Source organism: Phyllopteryx taeniolatus, chromosome 20 (genome assembly GCF_024500385.1).
Source record: "Phyllopteryx taeniolatus isolate TA_2022b chromosome 20, UOR_Ptae_1.2, whole genome shotgun sequence".
NCBI lineage: Eukaryota > Metazoa > Chordata > Actinopteri > Syngnathiformes > Syngnathidae > Phyllopteryx > Phyllopteryx taeniolatus.
Window position 1 is genome coordinate 13,530,039 of NC_084521.1, and position 22,600 is coordinate 13,552,638.

Below are 22,600 nucleotides of genomic sequence, written 5' to 3' on the forward strand. Positions count from 1 at the left end.
CAATTCCAATGAAGGTGGGACGTTGTGTTAAACATAAATAAAAACAGAATACAATGATTTGCAAATCATGTTAAACCTATATTTAATTGCATACACTACAAAGACACGGTATTTAATGTTCAAACTGATAAACTTGATTGTTTTTAGCAAATAATCATTAAATTAGAATTTTATGGCCAAAGTCAGGCGAGTGTACCACTACATCAGTGACTCTTGGGACATCGTGTAAAACATAAATACAAACAGAATACAATGATCTGCAAATCTTTTTCAACCTACAGTATAGTCAATTGAATTCACTACAAAGACAAGCTATTTATTGTTCAAAAGTTTTGTTGTTGTTGCAAATATTCACTCATTTTAAAATGAATGCCTGTAGCTGGAACAGGCGCATGTTTACCACTGTGTAACATCACCGTTCCTTTTAACAACACTCAATAAGCTTTTTGGAACTGAGGACACTAATTATTGAAGCTCTGTAGGTGGAATTCTTTCCCTTTCACAAAAACAATAAAAATAAACATTCTTCATTTTTGCTGCGTTTAATAATAGCTCACTGTTTATGTTGTTAGGCAGGAGTTAGTTGACATTTTTTTTTCTAGCCAGGAAACGCTTCAGGTGGTCAGAGAACGCGCGTGCATGTCGTGCATTGAAAAATCCCCCAAATAATAATAATAATATATTTTTAAAAAAAAAAATTTTTTTTTTACTGTAGCACAACGTTTGAATAATTGTTTAGTTACAGACTTTGGTAAAAGAAATACCATTTCTTTCATAGAAGTGCCATTCAAAACTGAAATTGATCCTGCCTGGCTGGGAACTCAACACCCCTAAACCTCTCATCCTCGAAGCTATCCTGCGCTTATTTAGCTGGAAGAGAGGGGCACAAGCAAAGTTCTCAGGATTAGTAGATTAGGAAATGACGTCATTGTCAGTGAAGATTGTTAAAACTGGGGATTATTCACAGGGACCATATATATCAATGTGAGTACAGAACAATAGAAAGGAAATACACAAATGGAAGACAAAGTCGAGCATCTTATAAACAGAAACTAGTAATACACAACATAATTGACATCAATAATTGATAAATCCTTTGATTAATTTGAAGAATTGTCCTTCGAGTGCCTTAGTAATTGTGTGTTGTTTTTTTTTTTTTTTTTATTGTAAGCACCCCTCTCTCTTTAAGGCACATCTTTATAACCAAGCAATTCCAAAGCAATTTTCTCTGTGGGAGGAGAGTGTAATTTTCTATTCTGTGACACTGTGATGTGTAAGAAACTGGGAGCTGGCGCTAAAAGGCATTTGCAGCACGCATCGTCGTGTGGGTGTGAGTCGTTTTAATGGCCAACGCGGGGCGGGCGGCAGCGGTGGGGAGTGGGAGCCGTGTCAGGGAGGCCGTCGTTTAATGACCACCAAATTGTTAGAGCTATCGTCCTGGAAACACAAGGCTTATGAACCAGGAGAGCGCCACACATCGCAATAGTCCTATCTTCATATTAAACCATTTGCATAAAATTAGGCCATAGATAGGTTTCAGAAGATACTCACGGAGAGTGAGTGCCTGAGACACTGAGAGGGTGCGTTTACATGTCCTTGCAAATCTAATCAGTGTTAAATGGAGCTGTCAAATTTGGGTGGGCGAGGCAGCCAATGATGTCTCGTGTCGGGGCTAATTTAACGTTCCCACCGCGGTAGTGTCTAACTCACAGCTAGAATTCATTGTGAATAGTGCAACAGTGAGACCAGTGTCATGGATGGGCAAAAGTGGTCACAAGTTACAGGTACGTTTGATTTGTTCATCTAACATTCGGCTCAAACAAATTAGCTAACATACAGAGAATATAAGTTCCACACACCCCTGTTTCGCACTCACATTCACACCTACTGACAATTTAGAGTCTTCAATCAAGCTACCATGCATGTTTTTGGGATGTGGGAGGAAACCGGAGTGCCCGGAGAAAACCCACGCAGGCACGGGGAGAACATGCAAACTCCATACAGGCGAGGCCAGATTTCAACCCGGGTCCTCAGAACTGTGAGGCGGATGTGCTAACCAGTCGGCCACAGTTTATAACATGAAACATTAAATATTTTGTCTCTGTAGTGGATTCAATTCAATAGTTTGCAAATCATTGTATTCTGGTTTTATTGACTTTTTTTTGGTAGTTAAATCTCAAGCTCAAGCCATGATGCAAACCAGCAGCAGGATCTCATTGTTCAAAGCTATTAGTCTTGAGATGGTATCAAATAATTTCCCCCAAATTTCAATGCACCATGAAACACAGTGAAGACAGTCATCATCAAGTGGAGAAAATATGGCACAACATTAAATATCTTGTCTTTGTAGTGTATTCAATTGAATATAGGTTGAAAAAGATTTTCAGTTCTTTATTTGCCAAATGCTGTGTCAAAAACACACAAGGAATTTGTCTCCTGTTTTGTCTCCTATTCTGTTTTTATTTACATTTTACACAATGTCCCAACTTCATTGGAATTGGAGTATGGAAAACAAAGAGAATTAGCCTACACCCTGTGTATTTCAAACAACCACATAGCATTGCTTTAGATAAGTCCGTTTAGCTTCACGAACAATGCAAAATGCCGTAAATTGGCTAACGAAAAGCATCGGTGTCACAGTGTTCATTTTAACACAAATGGTGGAGCAAGACATGTGGACATACAATATGACAATACTCACAGGCATATATTCTTTATCCTCTATGAAAAATTCATAATAGTACTGTGGCTTACTGAGGAGCTGTGACCAGCCCCTAGTGTGCCTCTATGATATTGGCCCCAGGTTCCCAGGGCGCACACACCAGAGGGAGCATTACAATGTGGCTTGTGGTTGCCTGAGACTTTGGCAGTCTTCTATATAGAAGTCAAAGTGAAATCGTGTACTTCTGGACATGTGCATGTGATTGCTTGTTTATGCATATTGAGAGACTGCGGCAAGCAAGTGTACTATTTACCATTGAGCGATTCAGTTCAGCAGGCATCTACAGTAATAACAATGCATTTCTGGGCCACTTATGCATGCATAGATACAAGTCTATTTGTCAGCAGTTGTGGTTGCCTCTCTTTAAGCACACGGGCACCATCCGGATTGCACCCAAATACTCTAGAATTCTATCATGAGACCCTAGGATGAAATTAAAATCGCCTATTCTCTTTCTCCATGCAAGCTGCAGATCAATTTACGGGAATGGGGATGCGATATTTGGCCGCCATTTGAGCTTTCTCGTCTTGCACAGCACCAAACTGCCTGCCAGCGGGGAGGCCCGGGCCTGGCTGGACGCTTCGCCGAAGGAAGCGTTACTTCTGCCGCGGCGAGTTTATTTGCGCCTCGCTATGAGAATTGCCTTCATTTACCCTTCCCCAACAACACTTGCAAGAGAAACGAAATAGACAAGCGACGCATGAATGGGAAAGCCAAAATTGATTCAGTTTGATACGTGCACCTGGGGTAGACCCTCGTTTGACCACCTAGTTTAAAGATAAATGGAAAGAAATTGCCTTATGCATAAGCTTTTTTCAGCCCTGCATGTTGTTGTTTAGCACAAAGCAGTTGTCTTTGGTGCATTTTCCACTCCAGCCACAATGTGAATCTCCCAAATAATAAGCTCCAGTATAAAAAGTAATCATGTTTTGTTTTGATTCACACATAGAGACTTTGTGATTTAACATTAACATTTAACATTACATGAACATATATATTTTTTAGGGGCTTGCAGTTGCAGACGGAGGTTTGTTTTACAACCCCAATTCCAATGAAGTTGGGACGTTGTGTTAAACATAAATAATAACAGAATACAATGATTTGCAAATCATGTTCAACCTATATTTAATCGAATACACTAAAAAGACAAGATATTTAATGTTCAAACTGATAAACGTGATTGTTTTTAGCAAATAATAATTAACTTAGAATTTTATGGCTGCAACACGTTCCAAAAAAGCTGGGACAGGTGGAAAAAAAGAAAAATGTTCATCAAACACCTGTTTGGAACATCCCACAGGTGAACAGGCTAATTGGGAACAGGTAGGTGCCATGATTGGGTAGAAAAGGAGCTTCCCTGAATTGCTCAGTCATTCACAAGCAAAGATGGGGCAAGGTTCACCTCTTTGTGAACAAGTGCGTGAGAAAATAGTCCAACAGTTTAAGGACAATGTTTCTCAACGTACAATTGCAAAGAATTTAGGGATTTCATCATTTACGGTCCATAATGTCATCAAAAGGTTCAGAAAATCTGGAGAAATCACTGCATGTAAGCGGCAAGGCCGAAAACCAACATTGAATGCCCGTGACCTTCGATCCCTCAGGTGGCACTACATCAAAAACCGACATCAATGTGTAAAGGATATCACCACATGGGCTCAGGAACACTTCAGAAAACCAATGTCAGTAAATACAGTTCGGCACTACATCCGTAAGTGCAACTTGAAACTCTACTATGCAAAGCAAAAGCCATTTATCGACAACACCCAGAAACGCCGCCGGCTTCTCTGGGCCCGAGCTCATCTAAGATGGACTGATGCAAAGCGGAAAAGTGTTCTGTGGTCCGACGAGTCCACGTTTCAAATTGTTTTTGGAAATTGTGGACGTCGTGTCCTCCAGGCCAAAGAGGAGAAGAATCATCCGGACTGTTGTGGACGCAAAGTTCAAAAGCTAGCATCTGTGATGGTATGGGGCTGTGTTAGTGCCAATGGCATGGGTAACTTACACATCTGTGAAGGCACCATTAATGCTGAAAGGTACATACAGGTTTTGGAGAAACATATGCTGCCATCCAAGCGATGTCTTTTTCATGGACGCCCCTGCTTATTTCAGCAAGACAATGCCAAACCACATTTTGTTACAACAGCTTGGCTTCGTAGTAAAAGAGTGCGGGTACTAGACTGGCCTGCCTGCAGTCCAGACCTGTCTCCCATTGAAAATGTGTGGCGCATTATGAAACGTAAAATACAACAACGGAGACCCTGGACTGTTAAACAGCTTAAGCTGTACATCAAGCGAGAATGGGAAAGAATTGCACCTACAATGCTTCACCATTTAGTGTCCTCAGTTCCCAAACGTTTATTGAATGTTGTTAAAAGAAAAGGTGATGTAACACGGTGGTACACATGACCCTGTCCCAGCTTTTCTGGAACGTGTTGCAGCCATAAAATTCCAAGTTAATGATTATTTGCTAAAAACAATGAAGTTTATCAGTTTGAACATTAAATATCTTGTCTTTGTACTGTATTCCATTAAATATAGGTTGAACATGATTTGCAAATCATTGTATTCTGTTTTTATTTATGTTTAACACAACATCCCAACTTCATTGGAATTGGGGTTGTAGAAACGATGCCTTACTATGTGTAAATAAAGAAAGTTTACTCCAGCATAATGACCAACATTCACTTTTTCACTGCCAGCCGTTTTCTTGTTTTCTCACAATCACAGCACACACCTTCTACTACCTACCGCGACCATTACTCTTGCAAAGCTTGAAAAACTTGTTGTTTGTCCTGGCAGCATTGGACACTCATCTTTGTTTGCGCGCGGTCCCACCTCTGACCCCTCCTCTCCCCTTTTGCCATAGGCCCTTTTTCATTGGCCACAAGGAGGCCTAATTGAAGCCATATTGACAAAGAGTGCAAATCCAGCCCCCTCGTCCGCGCACTGCGGGCATTCAGCGGAGTTTGCTCGAGGAGAATGCCGTAAGAGTCATTCATTTATATCTTTTGTCACACTTGCGGCTGCCTCCAGGACAGAATGGCTGAACTCAAGGTAAGGCAGCATTTATCTCATTCCAAAACACTGTCTTTTTTGTTTAGTATAAGTGAGTGTGTCAGTTTTTTAAAACTTGCACATACAGATACAAATTCTCTGTCACTGTGGAATTAAAAAAAAATAATGGAAGAATGGGTTCGCCACATCCGTTCCTATTTTCGTATCATTAATAAATAAAGTTCAATGTGCAACAAACAAGCAAGACTTTCTACAGCCGAAGCAGACGGGCTGAGAGAGGGGCGATGTTGCTCCCGACCAATCAGGATGCAGCATTCAACAGCTGCCCAGATGTGACCGTGGGGACGCTAAGCTTTTAAAGTACAAGTCCCAAAACAAAGCCATTTCCCTGCCATAAATCGACAGTATATTAAACATCTCTTTTGCTTAAAGAATAGTGATTTTTACATTTTTTTTTATGGGGGGTTCTTTTGTTGGTGAATCTGTTAAGTTTTGTTTTGAAATAGAAGACAGAAAATATACCAAGACACGCACATGGAACACATTTGCGCGTAAGTCTGCACACTCCCAATGACTCAGCAACATTTCTTTACATGCCAGTGGTCATAGGGTGGTGATAGTCAGCACAAGTTTAAATAGCAGTGGTTGTGTCTAATAAAGCAATCTGAATTAAAATATCACTGGAGGATGCCGGTTTAATGAGTCTCTATCTGGAACACCAAATAATGGATGACTGTGCTTTGTTTTATCACAAATCTAATGTGAATCACTGTGACAACAATTAAGAAAAACACTTAATGACGAGCCTTCCAATTTAATTATAAGCAGCGTGAACACCTTTATCCTGCATTACAATGAAGCTGCATGGTGAGTGTGTGTCTTTTCCCTCTTAAACGTGACATGTTGAATGTCTGGTTTTCAGTACTTGTGTGGATTTGGGAATGAATTCTCCTCCGAAGACCCTCGCTGTCCTGGTTCTTTACCTGAAGGACAGGTAGGACAGGTTGAAGTTGAATTTTCATGGATAATCCCCATTTTCACAATGACACCTGAATGCGCCACCACGTCTCTGTAGAACAATCCTCAGGTGTGCCCGTATGGCCTCTACGCTGAACAGCTCTCTGGATCGGCCTTCACCTGCCCACGTCCAGCCAATAAGAGGAGGTCTCCATCTTTTTCTAACACTATACTGTACAGTAATCCCTCATTTATCACGGGGAACAAGGTTGCAGGACCTAAACCCCACCCCACCTCCCCTCCCACACACACACACAATAGATGAAATCCACAAAGTAGCCGAGAATTATTTATTGTACAATTTATATGAATTTATAAGTTTCACATATATGCAATTCTATGTCAATACATGACAATTAAGAGAGATGCTGGTATTTTATTTGTCCACTTGAGGTCACCATTTCACACACTCTACATGAGCACATGCCTCTAAAAGTCAGGTGCGGTCTGCCTGAGTGATGTGAATAACAGCCCGTGCGGACATGGTGAAAATGGGTCATTTCCTGCCTAAAGCATTAGGCACTGTGCTCCACAGTGACGATCCCGGCGTGTAGGCAGCGCAAAACATCATGGGAAGAAGGACTGGCAGATCCTGCTGCTTCCCAGAATTCTTTTTAACTTGAGCTCTTTTTAACTACGGTACTTTAGTTGTATAAAATCAAGCTAAACATTGCTCTTTACTTGCATTTGTTCCTGTCCATATTGTTATGAGTGTCTACATTAGCTGTATGTCAGGCTAGATTGGTATTTGTGAATTGAGACTGGTATTTCTGAACCAAGATATAGCGAGCCATTACTGTATATCCATATATATACTGTACACTGTCAAATTCTCTCTGTCAAATTAAATGGATATTTTAATAATTTCGCTTGTTTCCAGCTGGCTTTATCGCATTCTCCCATCTGTCAAACATAAACCTTTCCTGCCTGCGCCCTGTGGGAATCTGACAGAGAAGTGGGACGAGGTGGAGCCCGATCCCAACCAGGTAACATGGAAGCACTGTAGTCTGTTATTTGTTTGGAAGGGCCATCATGATCCATTACCTCGTTTGATTGTCTGGAACTGATTGTTGCTTAATCGTGTCCTGTAGCAAGTGAAGCACAGTCAAGTGCATGACTTGTGCTGATAATTTAGTATCAAATAGCGGTTAAAAGAACAATGTGATCTATCTGGTCAGCTGATTTTCAGCTATGCTACATCGATGCAGACCTCCACTCTGGTGACATTATTCTGCACAATACAACGCTGGTATATACAGGTATTGATTAAGAGTTTATATATTTATCATCAGTTCATCTTAGCTGACTGAAGAAATGTAGTCAAATTCTCTTCCATATGTTTGAGCGCCATGCTTTTGCTTCAATTTCCCCATAAAATGTGTAAGGGTGCCCCAAAAATGTTGACATAATTTGAAATATGAGTAACTACATGTCTTGGAAAAACTAAATTAAAGATGCTTCATGTTGGAGAAAAAAAAAAAAAAAAAAAAAGAAAATCAAGGAATTATCAAAATTAAAAAATGTTCACAAAATGATTTATTTCTTTTTTTTTTTAAATTTCATATAACACTGAAACATGTTTATAACATGTGGCTGGTGTGGATCATTTAGCTTTTGGTGTCTTGAGTTTACTGCTGTCAATTGTAGCGATGGCTTCAAGTTAATTAAACTAGTGGAACCAAAAATAACAATTAATTACGCTTCATCTAAATCCAGTAGAACTCGGTGCTGCCGGGCATGTTGCAGCACAACGTGATACTACACTGACAGTACACAATTCTAAATTAGGACTTGCCTGTACAGTATGAAAATGTAAAAACCCATAAAAAAAAAAACAATCCTTAAATAATTTGTGATATAGGGGAGGGGGAACAATTAACTGCGATACATCATTGCGATTGTGTTGGTTTCCTCTTACAGATGCGATGGCGCCCATTCTCCATCCCCAAGTCTACAGAGAAGCTAGTCGACTTTGTGGCTGTGAGCTTATCTTTTTTCTCTTTTTCAATGTTTAAACTTGAAATCAAAGGTTTTCAGTGTGACTGTTGTCTGTGAATGTTGCAGGGTCTGCACACCATCTGCGGTGCTGGGGATGCTAAATCTCGCAACGGCATTGGCATCCACGTGTACACCTGCAACACCTCCATGATGAACAAGTGTGAATGGACTTATGTGCATATGATGTTTATTATTGAGATTTGCAACTAAAATGATCCGGACCCTTTTTAGTGCCGTGACAGAGAAATATTAGAAAACAGCTCTCAGAAAGATTCAGTGCAGTGTAAATCATAACTGAGGATTATTATCCTGGAAAAGGCAGCATGCAGATTCTAGCGTAAGATCGTGAAGGCGGATCTAATGTTTTTTTTGTTTGTTTCTCATGTTCCAGATGCTTCAACAACTCCGATGGAGACTTTCTGATTGGTGAGCAAAATAAAAAAAGGAGGGATGTTTACACCCCTATCTTTCACACTAATTGCTCAATTGTGAGTGTGCTTATTCCCTCATATTTTCTTTTTGCTGGTCCTCGTACTGTTTGTCTCTTTAGTGCCACAGCAGAGCGAGCTCTTGATCACCACAGAGTTTGGCAAGATGATGGTCGAGCCGAATGAGATATGTGTCATTCAGGTACGTTTTCTTGCTCGTGTCTGCAATCCTCTGACACTGTTTTTTTTTTGGGGCCATATTTGGGAAGTTTACTTTACAAAAGTGAGAAAAAGAAGAATTGCTAGCTAAGCACCCTACGTGTCTGCACAATATGGACAAAAGTATTGAGACACACCTGTCTTTAATCTTTAATTTTCATCGTTCATCATGTTTCCAGCAAGGGATGCGCTTCAGCGTGGACGTGTTTGGAGAAACGAGAGGTTATATCCTGGAGGTGTATGGAGCACATTTTGAACTCCCTGACCTCGGGCCTATAGGTGGGTGTCGGCGTATGAATAGCGAAAAACATGCCGGACACCCAAGTGCGTCACGGCCCGCTCTTTTAGCCATACCCAAAAATTCAGGAAAACCGAAATGGTGAAAAACGGTTTAACACTATATCTCCACAATTCAGTACCAAATAGTTCTCAGTCTTTGCATATGTTTTCAGCAATTATCAAATTATGAAGACAATAACTGTATGTTCTCCAGTTGCTCCATAGTCTTGCAGACCCTCAGAAAATACTATCATGCCCTCAACATTGAAGTGACATTGTTTTAAACTTTACAACAAGTACATACAAGTACACGCGTGTGTGACTCTTTGCAGGAGGCAACGGTCTGGCCAACCCGAGAGACTTCCTGTGTCCAGTGGCGTGGTACGAGGATCGGGAAGTGTCCACAGGTTACACCGTCATCAATAAATACCAAGGGAGGCTCTTCGCCTGCCAACAGGTGTTTTGTGTGCTTTCTGTGTGTCCTTGTACTCCAACGGTGTCCTATCTGCCACGTAAGGCCTATCTGCCCTATTACCCCATTTGGAGTTTGCATGTGCTTCAGTAAACACCAGTGAAGCGCGACAATGACTAACAGCCAGGAAACTGTCCAAGGGACGCATTTGATCCATTAGCCGTCGCCGCTGATTGATTTACCATCCCCGGTGATTTATTATCGAAATGTTTCCACCTCAATTATGCGTCTTAATCGCTCATAATGAGTTAAGGCGTTCAGAGTTGCAGAAAGTGAAAAACAACTCAAGTTAAGCATGAATTGCAACAGATTTCACTCAGAGAATGATACCCCCACACCTCCTGCAAATGTCCTGTTAGGCACATAATTGGGTAGACAGAATGGATGAGATGTTTGTCACGGTAAAACATTTTCAAGCCTCTTGCTCCATTTTTTTTTTTTTTTTTTAAGGTCTGAGGTTTAAAGGTGGCAGCTTCTTTTTCCTGACGCCTGGAGTGCAGGCCGAGAAGGGGGGCAGGAAATAAGATGGGAGGTGGGGGAGGGAGGTCTCATTTTAGGGAAGATGCTCCCATCTTTTCCCGCTGTTTTGCCCCCCCGCTGAGCACCAAAACTGCTCAAATTAACTTATTATTTGCTTGACTGGGCCAATATGTTTTTTATTTCGTGTGTGTGTGTGCTTGCAACTGTCTCCCACTTTCCATTTTAATCGAATCTGGCAGAGCTACCGCAAGTGAATGTTCAGGAATAATCGTCCTGCAGGTTGACCAAAGATCTTTGAGTGCAGCAGCAACTCTACGTGTGTGTGTGTGAGTGTGTATTTAGTTCATCTAGGTTATGTAATGAACTACGTGCAATGACTTCTTGTCAGTGTGTGGAAGCTTACGTGGTAATGTGTGTGTAAAGAGTGCCAAGGTCACTAAGAAGACAGCTTGAGTTGTAATGAACTATATCGATTTTAGAGCTGCTGCTGTATTTTTTCCCCCCGTGACATTATCAGAACAGCAGAACGCTACAAAATTGCTCTCTTTTTTTTTTAACAACCAAGATAAAGAAATAGCTCTGCACCCACCGTTACTGGTTTATTTCAGCCCCCCCCCCATCCCCCCCACATCGAACAACCCCTTAATGCACTGCAGTGAGCGTCGAAATGATGAAAGTTTGTGAAAGTTTGATTTTGACGCCAATTACTGAGTAAAACCTGCAGACTTGGCTCACAAAGAACAAGGGGAATGGAAGAGGAGCAGAAGTACAACTTATTTCACAAACCCTTTTCATTACGACCATTTACCCCGCCCTCCTTTCTGTCAAGCAGCACAAACCCAGAGTACACCGACGTCAGCCATTGTTGGTGCTCTCTGTGAAAAGCTCGATTCCTTTTGTGTTAGTTACCTACTTGCTTATGGTCAAATTGTCATGTCTTGTTCCGTTCCGTTAGGATTTCTCTCCCTTCAACGTGGTCGCCTGGCACGGCAACTACACACCGTACAAGTACAACGTCAACAACTTCATGGTCATCAACTGTGTGGCCTTTGATCATGCAGTGAGTCTCATTTGTGTCCACAATTTCCAAAACCAAAATCATTACTAGCACACTCTCTTGAGTTCTATGTTGCTTCTAATATTGTTTAGGATCCATCCATCTTTACTGTTTTGACGGCCAAATCCACCAGACCGGGTGTGGCCATCGCTGACTTTGTGATCTTCCCCCCGCGCTGGGGTGTGGCTGACCATACCTTCCGTCCACCATATTATCACCGTAAGGCATAACATTTGTGCGGAAGTGAGAAAATGGATGAGATAGGAATATACTTCAATCTGTATACTCCCTCTGGTCTCTACGCTGGCCATTTGTGTCCACCTCGTTTTTTATTTTAAAACATCTTAGCTGTGTTAATGCAGATGTAATGAAACCTCCCAAGGATGGAGATTGTCTTAGTTTGTGATTTTCAACTTCAACTCTTTACATATTATCAGTTATATATTCCTTACATCAAATTGCAGCTTTTGGCTATTGTGGCCATTTTCAGCCAATTGAAATGCATGACTACGACATTTTTTAAATTCCTTCTTTACTGATTGAGTCATGCAATTTGTGTAATCGGTCTCATTCTGCAGTAGAATCAACACTTATTTGTTTTTTATTCTCGATCAGATTTCATCATTTGTTAATTTTTGGATAAGGGAGCAATTTCATGTAATATTCCTAGCTTGCGAAAGAGGCGTTTAATGGCTTAAGTGAGCTTCGGTGGAGCAAACGAGCTATTTAGATTTTACAATAAAGTGGCGATACCCTCTTCTGCTAACCATATACAATCATGACATTTTAATAGGAGAATTGTAAGCTCTTTCTGCTGGCTACAAATAAGAAAAAAGTTGGAACTGAAAAACAATGTAAATTTTCAAGTTGGAAACAGGAATTTGAAGGGTTGAAAAATAAAAATGAATGGATACAAATAAAACAAAATCTAAAAGATGAAAGCGTAGTAAAAATCATACAACGATTGAGGGTTAATGTATAGAGACTGTTGTACGTGTTCTAAATTTTAATAAGCCAGTACTATATTGCTATAATAGACGTTTAAACTTATACTGTACTATATTTGTAAAGCCACCTAGTGTCATTTGATATTATCACATCCACTATTTGCTCTAGTATTGTGTAACAGCTCCGCCTGCTGGTGTTTCAAGGTAACTGCATGAGTGAATTCATGGGGCTTATAAAGGGCCACTATGAAGCCAAAGAGGAGGGTTTCCAGCCGGGAGGGGCCAGCCTCCACAGCATCATGACCCCACACGGCCCTGACGCTGACTGTTTTGAGAAGAACAGCTTAGCTGAGCTCAAACCAGAGAGGGTGGCTGAAGGAACCATGGTAAAAAAAAATAAAACAAGGAAACAAGGAAACTCGAATAATTGTACAAAACAACTTCACATCTGTTACATCTTGCTTCCCTCAGGCGTTCATGTTCGAATCATCCTTCAGCATGGCTGTGACCAAGTGGGGTCTGGAGACGTGCCAGAAGCTTGACAAGAGCTATTACCAGTGCTGGGAGCATCTACGCAGCCACTTTAACCCCAACTGGCAGCCCACAAAACACTAGACAACGCAGAATCCGGGCCAAATGCAATAGCCAAGCAAAACTCAACATATTTCAATTTCCAAATATATTTTAACATAGCCACTCAAGTTCCATGTAGTCACTACTCTATATCACACATTTGACATGTAACACGGTACTGTTTGAAAAAAAATAAAATATATATATATATATATATATGTATATTTAATTGGAACAACTGTACATTCATTGGATGGGCAAAAAAAGAAGAAAAATCAGTAAAACTTTATCATTCCATAACTGTCACTTGATTTATGACTGCTCCCACCCACCCTGATATGTATACAATTAAAATATCATGATTCTCCCCCAGCATTAACCTTTTCTGAGCATGCCATATAAAGCCACAACACCTTTGATTATGACAGTATAGTTTTATTTAGTTATTTATTACACACACCGAAACAAGAGGCAGGTTGATTTTTGTACAGCAGAGGTCACGATGACAAACTGAACTTGCGTTCCAGCGTTCCATCTTTAATACGCTGCTCTCTTCTGTCCTGTAAAAAAAAAAACAATCAACATGACGCGTAAAGATGGGTACACACATACGGATATTCGGGCTGAATTTGAGCCTATTATCAGATGGCTCTAGAAGATTAGTCTGACCAGTGTAGGGTATGTTCAGTGATTTTCCCTTCCCAATCTGCTGACAATCATAAATGTTGAATCTTCAATAGTCACGATTACAAATCCTAGCGTTGTGTGCGGTCAATAACAAATTCCGCCTAGTTAACGGGCTCCTTGATTGAGACCTGAATAAGAACGATAGCCAAGTAGGAAGCTATCTGAAGGCTGCAGTGTGGCCAAACACAAATAGCTAAACAGATGCCGTTTTTTCCACAGCATGTTGGGGGTCTCGCATCAGGCAGAAAACCAGTATTGTTTCCAACATTTTTTCTTCCAATTGAGTATTTCTGACAGAAAGGTGCCTTTAAGAATGAACTGTAACTTAATTGAAATGACAAAAATGTGCTAAATTTTAGCTAAAGAGATAAACTATCAAAATGAGTAAAGCTCATGTTTGTAATGGAATTTGAGAATTCACCTTTGACAAACCATGACAACTGTAGTAGAGGGGTTACCTGTTGTCATCCTCCACACACACACACACTCTTAAAAAACAAGCAACTAGCGCACATACCCTGTCTGCCACACACACACACTTAAAAAACAAGCAACTCGGGTACATACCCTGTCTGTCTTGAAGACGTAATAGAAGAAGAAGAGTGGAAAAACCCCAAACATGGCCCCCAACAGAGACGTCTTGTTGGTGGGCCTGAAGTGTGTGTAGGGGTTGCCACGGGCGTATACCCAGCGTGTCAGGGCGGGATCTTCCTGTTACACAATAAAAATGTTTAAAAACAATTTTTTTTCACATGAGTTTATTGAAGACGAGCGATTGCCAATAATGGAGGTGATAATGTTTTTAACAAATTGACATCCATCAGTTTAGCTGTAGTAGATGAGGAAGATTATTTTCTGAGGGTTTTTAACAGATCTCGACCCACTCACATTTCAGTCAAAACCCTACTCATAAGCACCTGAAAAGCAAGCCTGATTTCCCCATACTAGTTAACGTACTCAGTTGGCTCAAAAGCAAGCCTGGGGCGAAATTCTCACCCATGTTCAAAGTCTGGATGTATTTTTTTTTTTGAGACAAAGAGTGAAAATAGCGAGGTTAGATAAATTTGTGTAGGCTTGTTTTGGTGAAATCGATCGCTGTAATGACACCTTGTATAGAGCCGCCGCCTGGGATAAGTGATTCATTTTTGCCTGCCAGCACGGCGCCATGCTTGTACTATTTTAGCAGGACGCTTGAAAAAATAGGTTTCTGGATGATGACGTTTCACAGGCGTTCGATTTAGTGACACATTAAAGAAGACGCTGTACCCCCAGTTGCTCCTGATGCATAGTATAGTACAGTAAGTCGATGAGGAAACAGTGTTAAAGCACTTTGGAGTACCTTGAAGGTAAAAAAAAAAAAAAAAAAGTGCAATACAGGTGAAAAGCCGATGGAGACTTTTTGGACGGACATGGCTGCCCACGACTTTGATGCGCACGGCTGATCAATTTTAATTTATTAGCAAATGAACCTAATTTTGGTGCTATAGCTGTTCTGTTCGTGTGAGAAAATGCAATGATGTGTGATTGCTTGGCTTGAGCGAGTGATGAGTCTCGCGGTTTATCATTTTAATCAATGACACCCTAATAAATTAGCAATTTTACAGAATAGAAAATTAGCGCTGGAACATAATTTGTTTTTGGGTGCTATAACTCTCGTGCTCATGTGGCATCGTAAGTGCAACGCTGGGATGAATAATTTCAAAATGAATTCAAACAAACAACTAAATTGCTAGCCTTAAAATATAGTCCGTTAGCGGGCTGACAGAACCGCACGCCATATAGTTGAAAATCTATAAAACACGAATAACAGAGTTGAATGTTAACTAAACTGGACTGTTATGAATAATGTTGACAAGTGTGCCGGTTAGCATGTTAGCTGGACTGCTTCTCCAAGCCAAGGGTGACATTGTTAGCTCGCCGGTAGCCACTTACAATAAGCTCTTTCCTATGCGGGTTGTTCAGTTGAAGCTGGTACTGCCTCTTGAGATTCGCCCGCAGCGCAGCCCTGGCCTCCTCGGCCCTTCGATACTCCGGTGAAACATTAAAATATTCATTTGGGTCCAATGTTTTCGGCCGCGTAGCCAAGGGCGCTTCTCGGTACTCCGCCATGACAGTTTTCTGTCGGCCGCGAGAATACGGAACTCTCGCGTTGTTTTGTTTTGACACTGACGCGACTTTGCGAATTCTCGCGTGGCCTTCATCTCCATGGAAACAACAACACACAAAAGATGGAAAAGTCCCAGGGAAAAGACATCAACTAGTTGATGGTGACGCGATATGATAGACACGTCACCACGTCTGTTTACTTAAATATAATCGAGAGGTGGTGACGTTGCCACATTTTAGTTGTGGATTTACAACTCCGGGGTCAACGATGACGCTCTACAAGGGGGGCAATAGTGTCAAGTTTTCCGTCCAACTATGAGCACAGACGATAACGCAATGGACCAAGACGATATGTGTGATCCTGACGGTGATGATCGTGACGAAGATAATGATGTTGATGGGGAAGTTGAGGGTGATGATGCCGCGGACGGTGCTGACGGCGATGGTGACGGTGTTGATGGTGGTGACGATCACGATGGCGCTGATGGGAGCGCTGCTGGTGATGAAGGAGACAAAGAAGACGATGGAGACAACGACGATGGTGATGATGACGACGGGAGCTTGACGGAAGGAGAAGAAGATTTGGAGGCGACAGTCAAAAGCATCAATGAGCGCGCGGGAGCAGCTCACGGCGTTTCTTCCGCCCTCGTCTCCGAGCTGCACGTCACCGCAGACGACTTTATACGCAATTTTCTCTGTCAGATGAGGATGACCGCAACTCTCGACACTTTCCAAACGGAGTGGACTGAGATGGTGCGGAAGGGCTTGCTGAATACCAAGCGGGTCGGCGAGGTGCCGGACGTTTATGTGCAGAACCAGCGTTTGCACAACGAGCTGAAGAACGCGCTACGGGAGAGGGAGGACTACCGGCTGGCGGCCTCCGCCTCGGCCGAGACGCTGGTGAGGGCGCAGAGGGCCCGCGACGAGCAGTGGATGAAGCGCAAGCGCGAGGGCCAGGAGAAGAACAGATTGGCGGAGGAGAGCAGGAGGCTCAAGACCCAGTGCCACACGCACGAACCTGCAATCGGGGAAATAGAGCACAAGTTTCAGGTGGTTGCAGAGCAGGCCGTGCGGGTGGCTCTGGGCAGGGACAAGGTGGTCCACCTTGCTCAAAGTCAGCCGTGTCCGAGGAGATAAACCACAGGAGACTGACCGCTCCCTCGTCAATAGCTCGCGTCGGTTAAGTTGTGGCCAAATGCTCTGAATTGTTGGAAGATAAGACACCTGATATAAATCATCATTTGGCCTGCAAGGACAGGCGCATCACAATAAAGTGGAACGTGGTAGAAAAAGTTCATTTATTCATACGTTACATCAATTCACTGAGTGCTTGGGACGAGGGCACGTTCCTGCCTATTTCCATTGTTTCTTGATTGTTTGTTACATAATGCTCTCATCTCGAGAGGTAGTTAATTTTGGACTTTCGTTTGCTCCAAGCTATAGTCATCAACATTATAGGTATATATTATATAGAAAAAAAGGTGAAATATTTCACTCTGACTAGTTCATCTCTAATATGAGGGTCACTTTTGGAATTTGAACAAAATCAAGCTTTTGACACGATTATAATTGATTTAGACACGGGGATTCCCCATTTTAAAATAAAACAAGCTAAACCTGTCGAAACGTCCATTGTTCATGTTGTATTTTGTTCATATAACCACTAGAGAGCCATCTCCACCAGACAACACGCCAGACAACACCAGCCAGAAAATCCATACAATTCATTACTCCGAGTTCAGTTGCAGCCATGGAGCATTTTGTAAGAATATTTATTGTCTGAGACTCAAAGTGATCATGTAGAAGCTAACAATTTATCCATTGCAATAGAATGAATCATTGATTGAACATTTTCCCCTTTTCGCCTCATGGCAAGTGCTTTCAGTGAAGTGCCTAAAAGCTTTATGCACGTGAATTGGATTGCACACAAATTTGTCTGTCGAGTTGCCTTGGTTACAGAGATGCTGACAGAGCTCTGGCTTTGAGGGCTGATGAAATGACCGACTGGCCTCCAGGACATCAGAATTCACAGGAAGTTCATAACTTCCCTTGGCCAACAAGCATCAAGCCTGTCAACACAGTGGCCACCGCGATATTTAACCTTGTGAATTATTCATGTTTCAGAATTTTACTTGATTTCCGAGCAGTTTGCCCAACAATGCTTGATGCAAAGAGACTTAACTGTGACACAAATGTGAAGAAGTGATGAAAACAACATTTCGCTCAGCCGTAGTAATCATATGCAACGTTGCTGCTGCTTTAAAATGGCTTCTAAAGGGAAGTCGAGCTAAGAAAACCAGAGCAGGTTCCATTTGTGGCCACATCCCTAATATAGTTTTGCTCTTTACCAGAGGTCCTTGAAGTGGTTTGTAGACTTACAGACAGTGACCTCATGCTGCTTCTTATTCATAATATTTCCCATCAGTCTCTTGCCTTTGAGGAATGTTATAGGAATTTAATGTCCCACCCTTGTTTTCAGCAACGGCACATAAAGACATTGTCATTTCTAAACATGGTATAAAACAAGTCAGTGAGGCGGTCGTTGAAGGAGTCGAGGTACATTTTGTACCACCCAAGCTTCACACCCATGTTTGTCTCCTCCGACCGCCGTGCTTCCTCTCTGTACTGTATATAGGAAGCTTTCAACTTTACGGCTCCGCCCGAAATATCTCACGGTCGATGGAATTCCACCCTGGCTTGCCATGCTCCCAAGTTCTGCCCTTCCTGCTCTGACCCACCCATCCTCCTCATATTCTGCACAGCAGCCACTTTGGTGTTACCTTCCTGTCTGCACAGACAGCAAAAAGCAATCAACAGTATTGCTTTGATCATTTTCCTGGTTTTATTATTTATTGCTCGGCAGACTTTACTGGGATCGAGCATTAGCACATTTGCCTCACAGTCGACAGGATGTTTGTGGGTCTGTTGGTGCAACAGCACCCCCACAAACATTCAGTCATCATTTTTGCGGTCACTTTAGACCAGTCACTGAATGTGTAATACATTTTGAAATATAGCGATAATTTTTTTTCGTCACATTTCTTACTAAATTCTTATGAGATAATCACATTAGGCTCCCCCTGAGATCTTTTTCCAATATTCTTTTAAAAATTAATTCCAGATTTCATAGCGCTCATGGTTTGTTTTAAACGTAGTCGCGTGCCAATTCCTTCACCGATCAAACTCAGCAAAAATGTTGTGCTCAAGTGTGTAGTGTAGGTAAGCGATTAGCCCATGGCAGGCACTTCATCAGTCATCCTGGAGGAACCATCAATTTCCCAGATACTGAATTTGATAAAATATAACATTGGTCATATTTGTCAAGAATCAATAGTTTAAATTAACCAAAGTGCCGATAGTCAAGGACAAGGCTCAAATACAATGTTTGCACAAGTTCCTCAATGAATCTGGAGGGAACGAGTGACTTTCTCCCAAAACACTTCCACTTCCTACATCTATTATTTTCATTTAGATGTATTTCATCCAACGGTGAGGGATGCCGTCAAGCTAAAGAAAAGAGTCCTTTCGGGCCTTTTTGGTCCTGAGACACCTGAGGCAGCTGATGGGTACCGGCTGGCCAAGCGGAATGCAGCTTTGGTGGTCGCTTAAGGAAAAACTCGGGCATGGGAGGAGTTCGGTGAGGCCATGGAGAAAGACTTCTGGACGGCTTCGAGGAAATTGTGGTCCACCATCTGGCGTTTCAGGAGTGGGAAGCAATGCACCATCAACACTGTGTATAGTGGGGATGGGGCGCTGCTGACCTCGACTCAGGACGTTGTGGGGAGAATACTTCGAAGACCTCCTCAATTCTATCGACACGCCTTCCCATGAGGAAGCAGAGTCTGGGTTCTCCGAGGCGGGCTCTCCTATCTCTGGGGTTGAGGTCACCGAGGTGGTTAAAAAGCTCCTCGATGGCAAGGCCCCGGGTGTAGATGAGATTCGCCTGGTGTTCCCAAAGGTTCTTGATGTTGTGGGGCTGTCCTGGTTGACACGCCTCTGCAACATCACGTGGACTTCGGGGACAGTGCCTCTGGATTGGCGGACTGGGGTGGTGGTCCCCCTTTTTAAGAAAGGGGACCGGAGGGTGTGTTCCAACTACAGGGGGATCACACTCCTCAGCCTCCCTGGTAAGGTCTATTCAGGGGTGCTGCTGTTTTCATTGAAAGTAATATTGACAAAGCAGACAGATGGAGATCAAAGTCAGCAGTTTTTCAGCCAATAAATGCTTAATGGTTTACCACAGGAATTTCCAAAATGGACAGCAATCTATTTAGGTGTGTAAATGACAAATGTTGTATTGTATCAATTCAATATCTGAGTCACTGATGGTTCTTCCAGGATGATGGCTGAAATACCTGGCAATGGGCCAATCTCTTCTTTGCACTGTGCATTGAGGCACAGCATATTTGCTGGGTTTGAACCATTGGCCACAACCGTGGGAAAGCTGCTTTATTGAGACGGAAATGCTTCCAGGCAATACAGTGTTCCCTCGTTTTGCACAGTTAATGGGGACCAGAACCCCAGACGAAAGGTGAAAAACCGCGAATGTGGGGTTGGCCCCCCCCCCCCCCCCCAGGAATTTTCGTGGATGTGTATGTGGGTACCAGAATGTTTAAAATATGTAAACATTATTTATACTTTACATATTTGAGACAAAGATTACAACAGTACACATATTTACTTAAATCTTTAATTATAAAACCTTATAGAGTAATTAACATTCATCAACATTGCCAACACAGGCACGCTTGTGAGGCCATATCATTTTTGAAATTTTTTGAACCAGTCTATGCTGGCTGAAAAGCCTCGTCCTCCAGGAGGCGAATCACTCCTGGCGGCGCTAGTGCTGGCTTGAGGTTCGTCAGCACCTTCTTCAGCCTCTTCATTGTCGTCATCAGGCAAGATTTGGTCGTAGAGAGCTTTGGCCTTTGTCCTGATAATATTAGTGTCCAACCTCACTGTCTTTTCCCTGCAATCAGCAATCCACAATGCCCATGCAGCTTCCATTTTCACAATTCTCTTATTACGCAGAGTTACCACTCGTTTATTGAGTTACCACTTCCTTATTGAAGGTTATTTGAAGCATTTTTGCGGATGTTTGCTTCCTCGTTCTTGATGTACCGCACTGTAGATTCATTCACGCCATAATGGCGTGCCACAGATGCATAACTTCTGCCCTCTTTGATCTAATCTAAAAGTTTCACTTTTTCGCTGATGGTCATCATCTTCTTTTTCCTCTTGGGCTATATAGAGAATAGAGAGAGTCGTACTTTGCAAACATAAACTATGAGCATGAAGATGTCTGGACTTTATAAATTGTATTGAAAAGCATTCTCATGGGGAGCTTAAGTTGAGTCAACGCAGCAAGAACTTAGGAGGAAATTCAACAAAAAAGTGAATCATAATTCAAAAGACTACCAAAAATACAATAGAAATATATAAATATAACATCAAAATTATTTATATATATATATTTATATATATATATATATAGAGAGAGAAAATGTATAAATATAATTAATACAGCGCATCCATCCATCCATTTTCTAGCGCTTGTCCTCATTAGGGTCACATGAAATGGAGCTTATTCCAACTGCTATTGGGTTAGAATGGCGGGTTAGACGCTGGACAGTCAATCCCGGGGCACTGTAGACATACTATACTAATTACTATATTTCACACTCTTTTAATTCGCACCTTTGGACAATTTAATTAACCTTCAATTAACCTATCATGCATGTTTTTGGAATGTGGGAGGAAGTCAGAGTACCTGAAATTGTCAAAAAAAACAACCAAAAAGTAATTGTGGAAAAAAACTAAACATTTAAAAGTAACAACAGTCAAAATGAGTTTTACTATCCTTGTAAAGGTAACATTTTTATTGCAGCACTTAAATGTTGTCACTGTGCACAATACTGTGGCAGATAAGTGCATATAATGTAATGTGTTGTGTTTTTTTGTAAGTAAAGAATCACATCGGATTTATGCAAATGTGACATTGAAGTGATAGAATTAACAGAGAATCTATATGTGAGACTGCCAAACAAAGCATTTGTTTATGATACAAGCAAAAAGTCCCACGAAAAAAAATGACTCCCACGCACATCCATCCTGTAAGGTCAGCGTGCAGAGGAGTTATATATCAAGTAACAAAACATCCATTTCCCGCTTTCTGGTTTTACGTTTTCATCAGTAGAACATGAGCGATGCTGCTGTGACAGCACTTACAGGATGGTTTTGGCGGGCCCAGGGCAATTTTGGGAGGGGCGTTGTCAGGCGAGAAGAAGGGGGCGAAGGGGCTAGGGGGTGAGGGAAGACAAGAGCCGCTCTTGTCTGTCTGATCCGATAGGAGGTGGCGGGAGATGAAAAAGGGGAACGAGGCGAATCCAGCCTGAAAGCTTGGTCGCAGTATGCGGTTAGCTTGAAAATAGATGAGAAGGATCCACAGAGGGGACACGAGGAAGGGAATACCTCGTCTTCACTTTCAATGACCGCAAAACCGCACAGGAAATTTGCTACAAACATTTTCTGCTTTGATCGTGAGATGAAATCAAAGTAAGATTTTGATTGTATAGTGCAACTTGGGTTGGTTTAGCC

The 22,600-nt window shown here is 41.9% G+C and overlaps 2 protein-coding genes across 2 annotated transcripts; one reads left to right on the forward strand and one right to left on the reverse strand.

Moving 5' to 3' along the window:
* The first annotated feature begins 5,621 nt into the window (after positions 1-5,621).
* hgd (homogentisate 1,2-dioxygenase) lies at positions 5,622-13,577 on the forward strand. The gene is made up of 14 exons (XM_061758572.1): positions 5,622-5,779; positions 6,663-6,734; positions 6,816-6,904; positions 7,638-7,743; positions 8,678-8,737; positions 8,822-8,913; positions 9,147-9,181; positions 9,306-9,385; positions 9,582-9,681; positions 10,014-10,138; positions 11,589-11,693; positions 11,783-11,909; positions 12,842-13,023; positions 13,109-13,577. The coding sequence occupies exons 1-14, from the start codon at positions 5,765-5,767 to the stop codon at positions 13,250-13,252; spliced, it is 1,332 nt and encodes a 443-aa protein (XP_061614556.1). The 5' UTR covers positions 5,622-5,764; the 3' UTR covers positions 13,253-13,577.
* Positions 13,578-13,624: 47 nt separating this feature from the next.
* ndufb4 (NADH:ubiquinone oxidoreductase subunit B4) lies at positions 13,625-16,043 on the reverse strand. Its single transcript, XM_061758573.1, has 3 exons — positions 15,830-16,043; positions 14,465-14,608; positions 13,625-13,770 (listed from the first exon to the last, which is right to left on the reverse strand). Exons 1-3 carry the CDS (start codon positions 16,004-16,006, stop codon positions 13,708-13,710), a joined length of 384 nt encoding a protein of 127 aa, XP_061614557.1. The 5' UTR covers positions 16,007-16,043; the 3' UTR covers positions 13,625-13,707.
* Positions 16,044-22,600: the final 6,557 nt, after the last annotated feature.

Bases quoted from the DNA above. Each gene is read 5' to 3' on its own strand.
- ndufb4 (XM_061758573.1), bottom strand. From the start codon at position 16,006: ATGGCGGAGTACCGAGAAGCGCCCTTGGCTACGCGGCCGAAAACATTG. The intron at 14,609-15,829 runs GTAAGTGGCTAC...ATTGTGTAACAG, and splicing joins CGCATAGGAAAGAGCTTATT to GAAGATCCCGCCCTGACACG. The intron at 13,771-14,464 runs GTATGTACCCGA...TTTTTTTTACAG, and splicing joins ACGTCTTCAAGACAGACAGG to GACAGAAGAGAGCAGCGTAT.
- hgd (XM_061758572.1), top strand. The intron at 7,744-8,677 runs GTAACATGGAAG...TTCCTCTTACAG, and splicing joins TGGAGCCCGATCCCAACCAG to ATGCGATGGCGCCCATTCTC. The intron at 11,910-12,841 runs GTAAGGCATAAC...TGGTGTTTCAAG, and splicing joins CCGTCCACCATATTATCACC to GTAACTGCATGAGTGAATTC.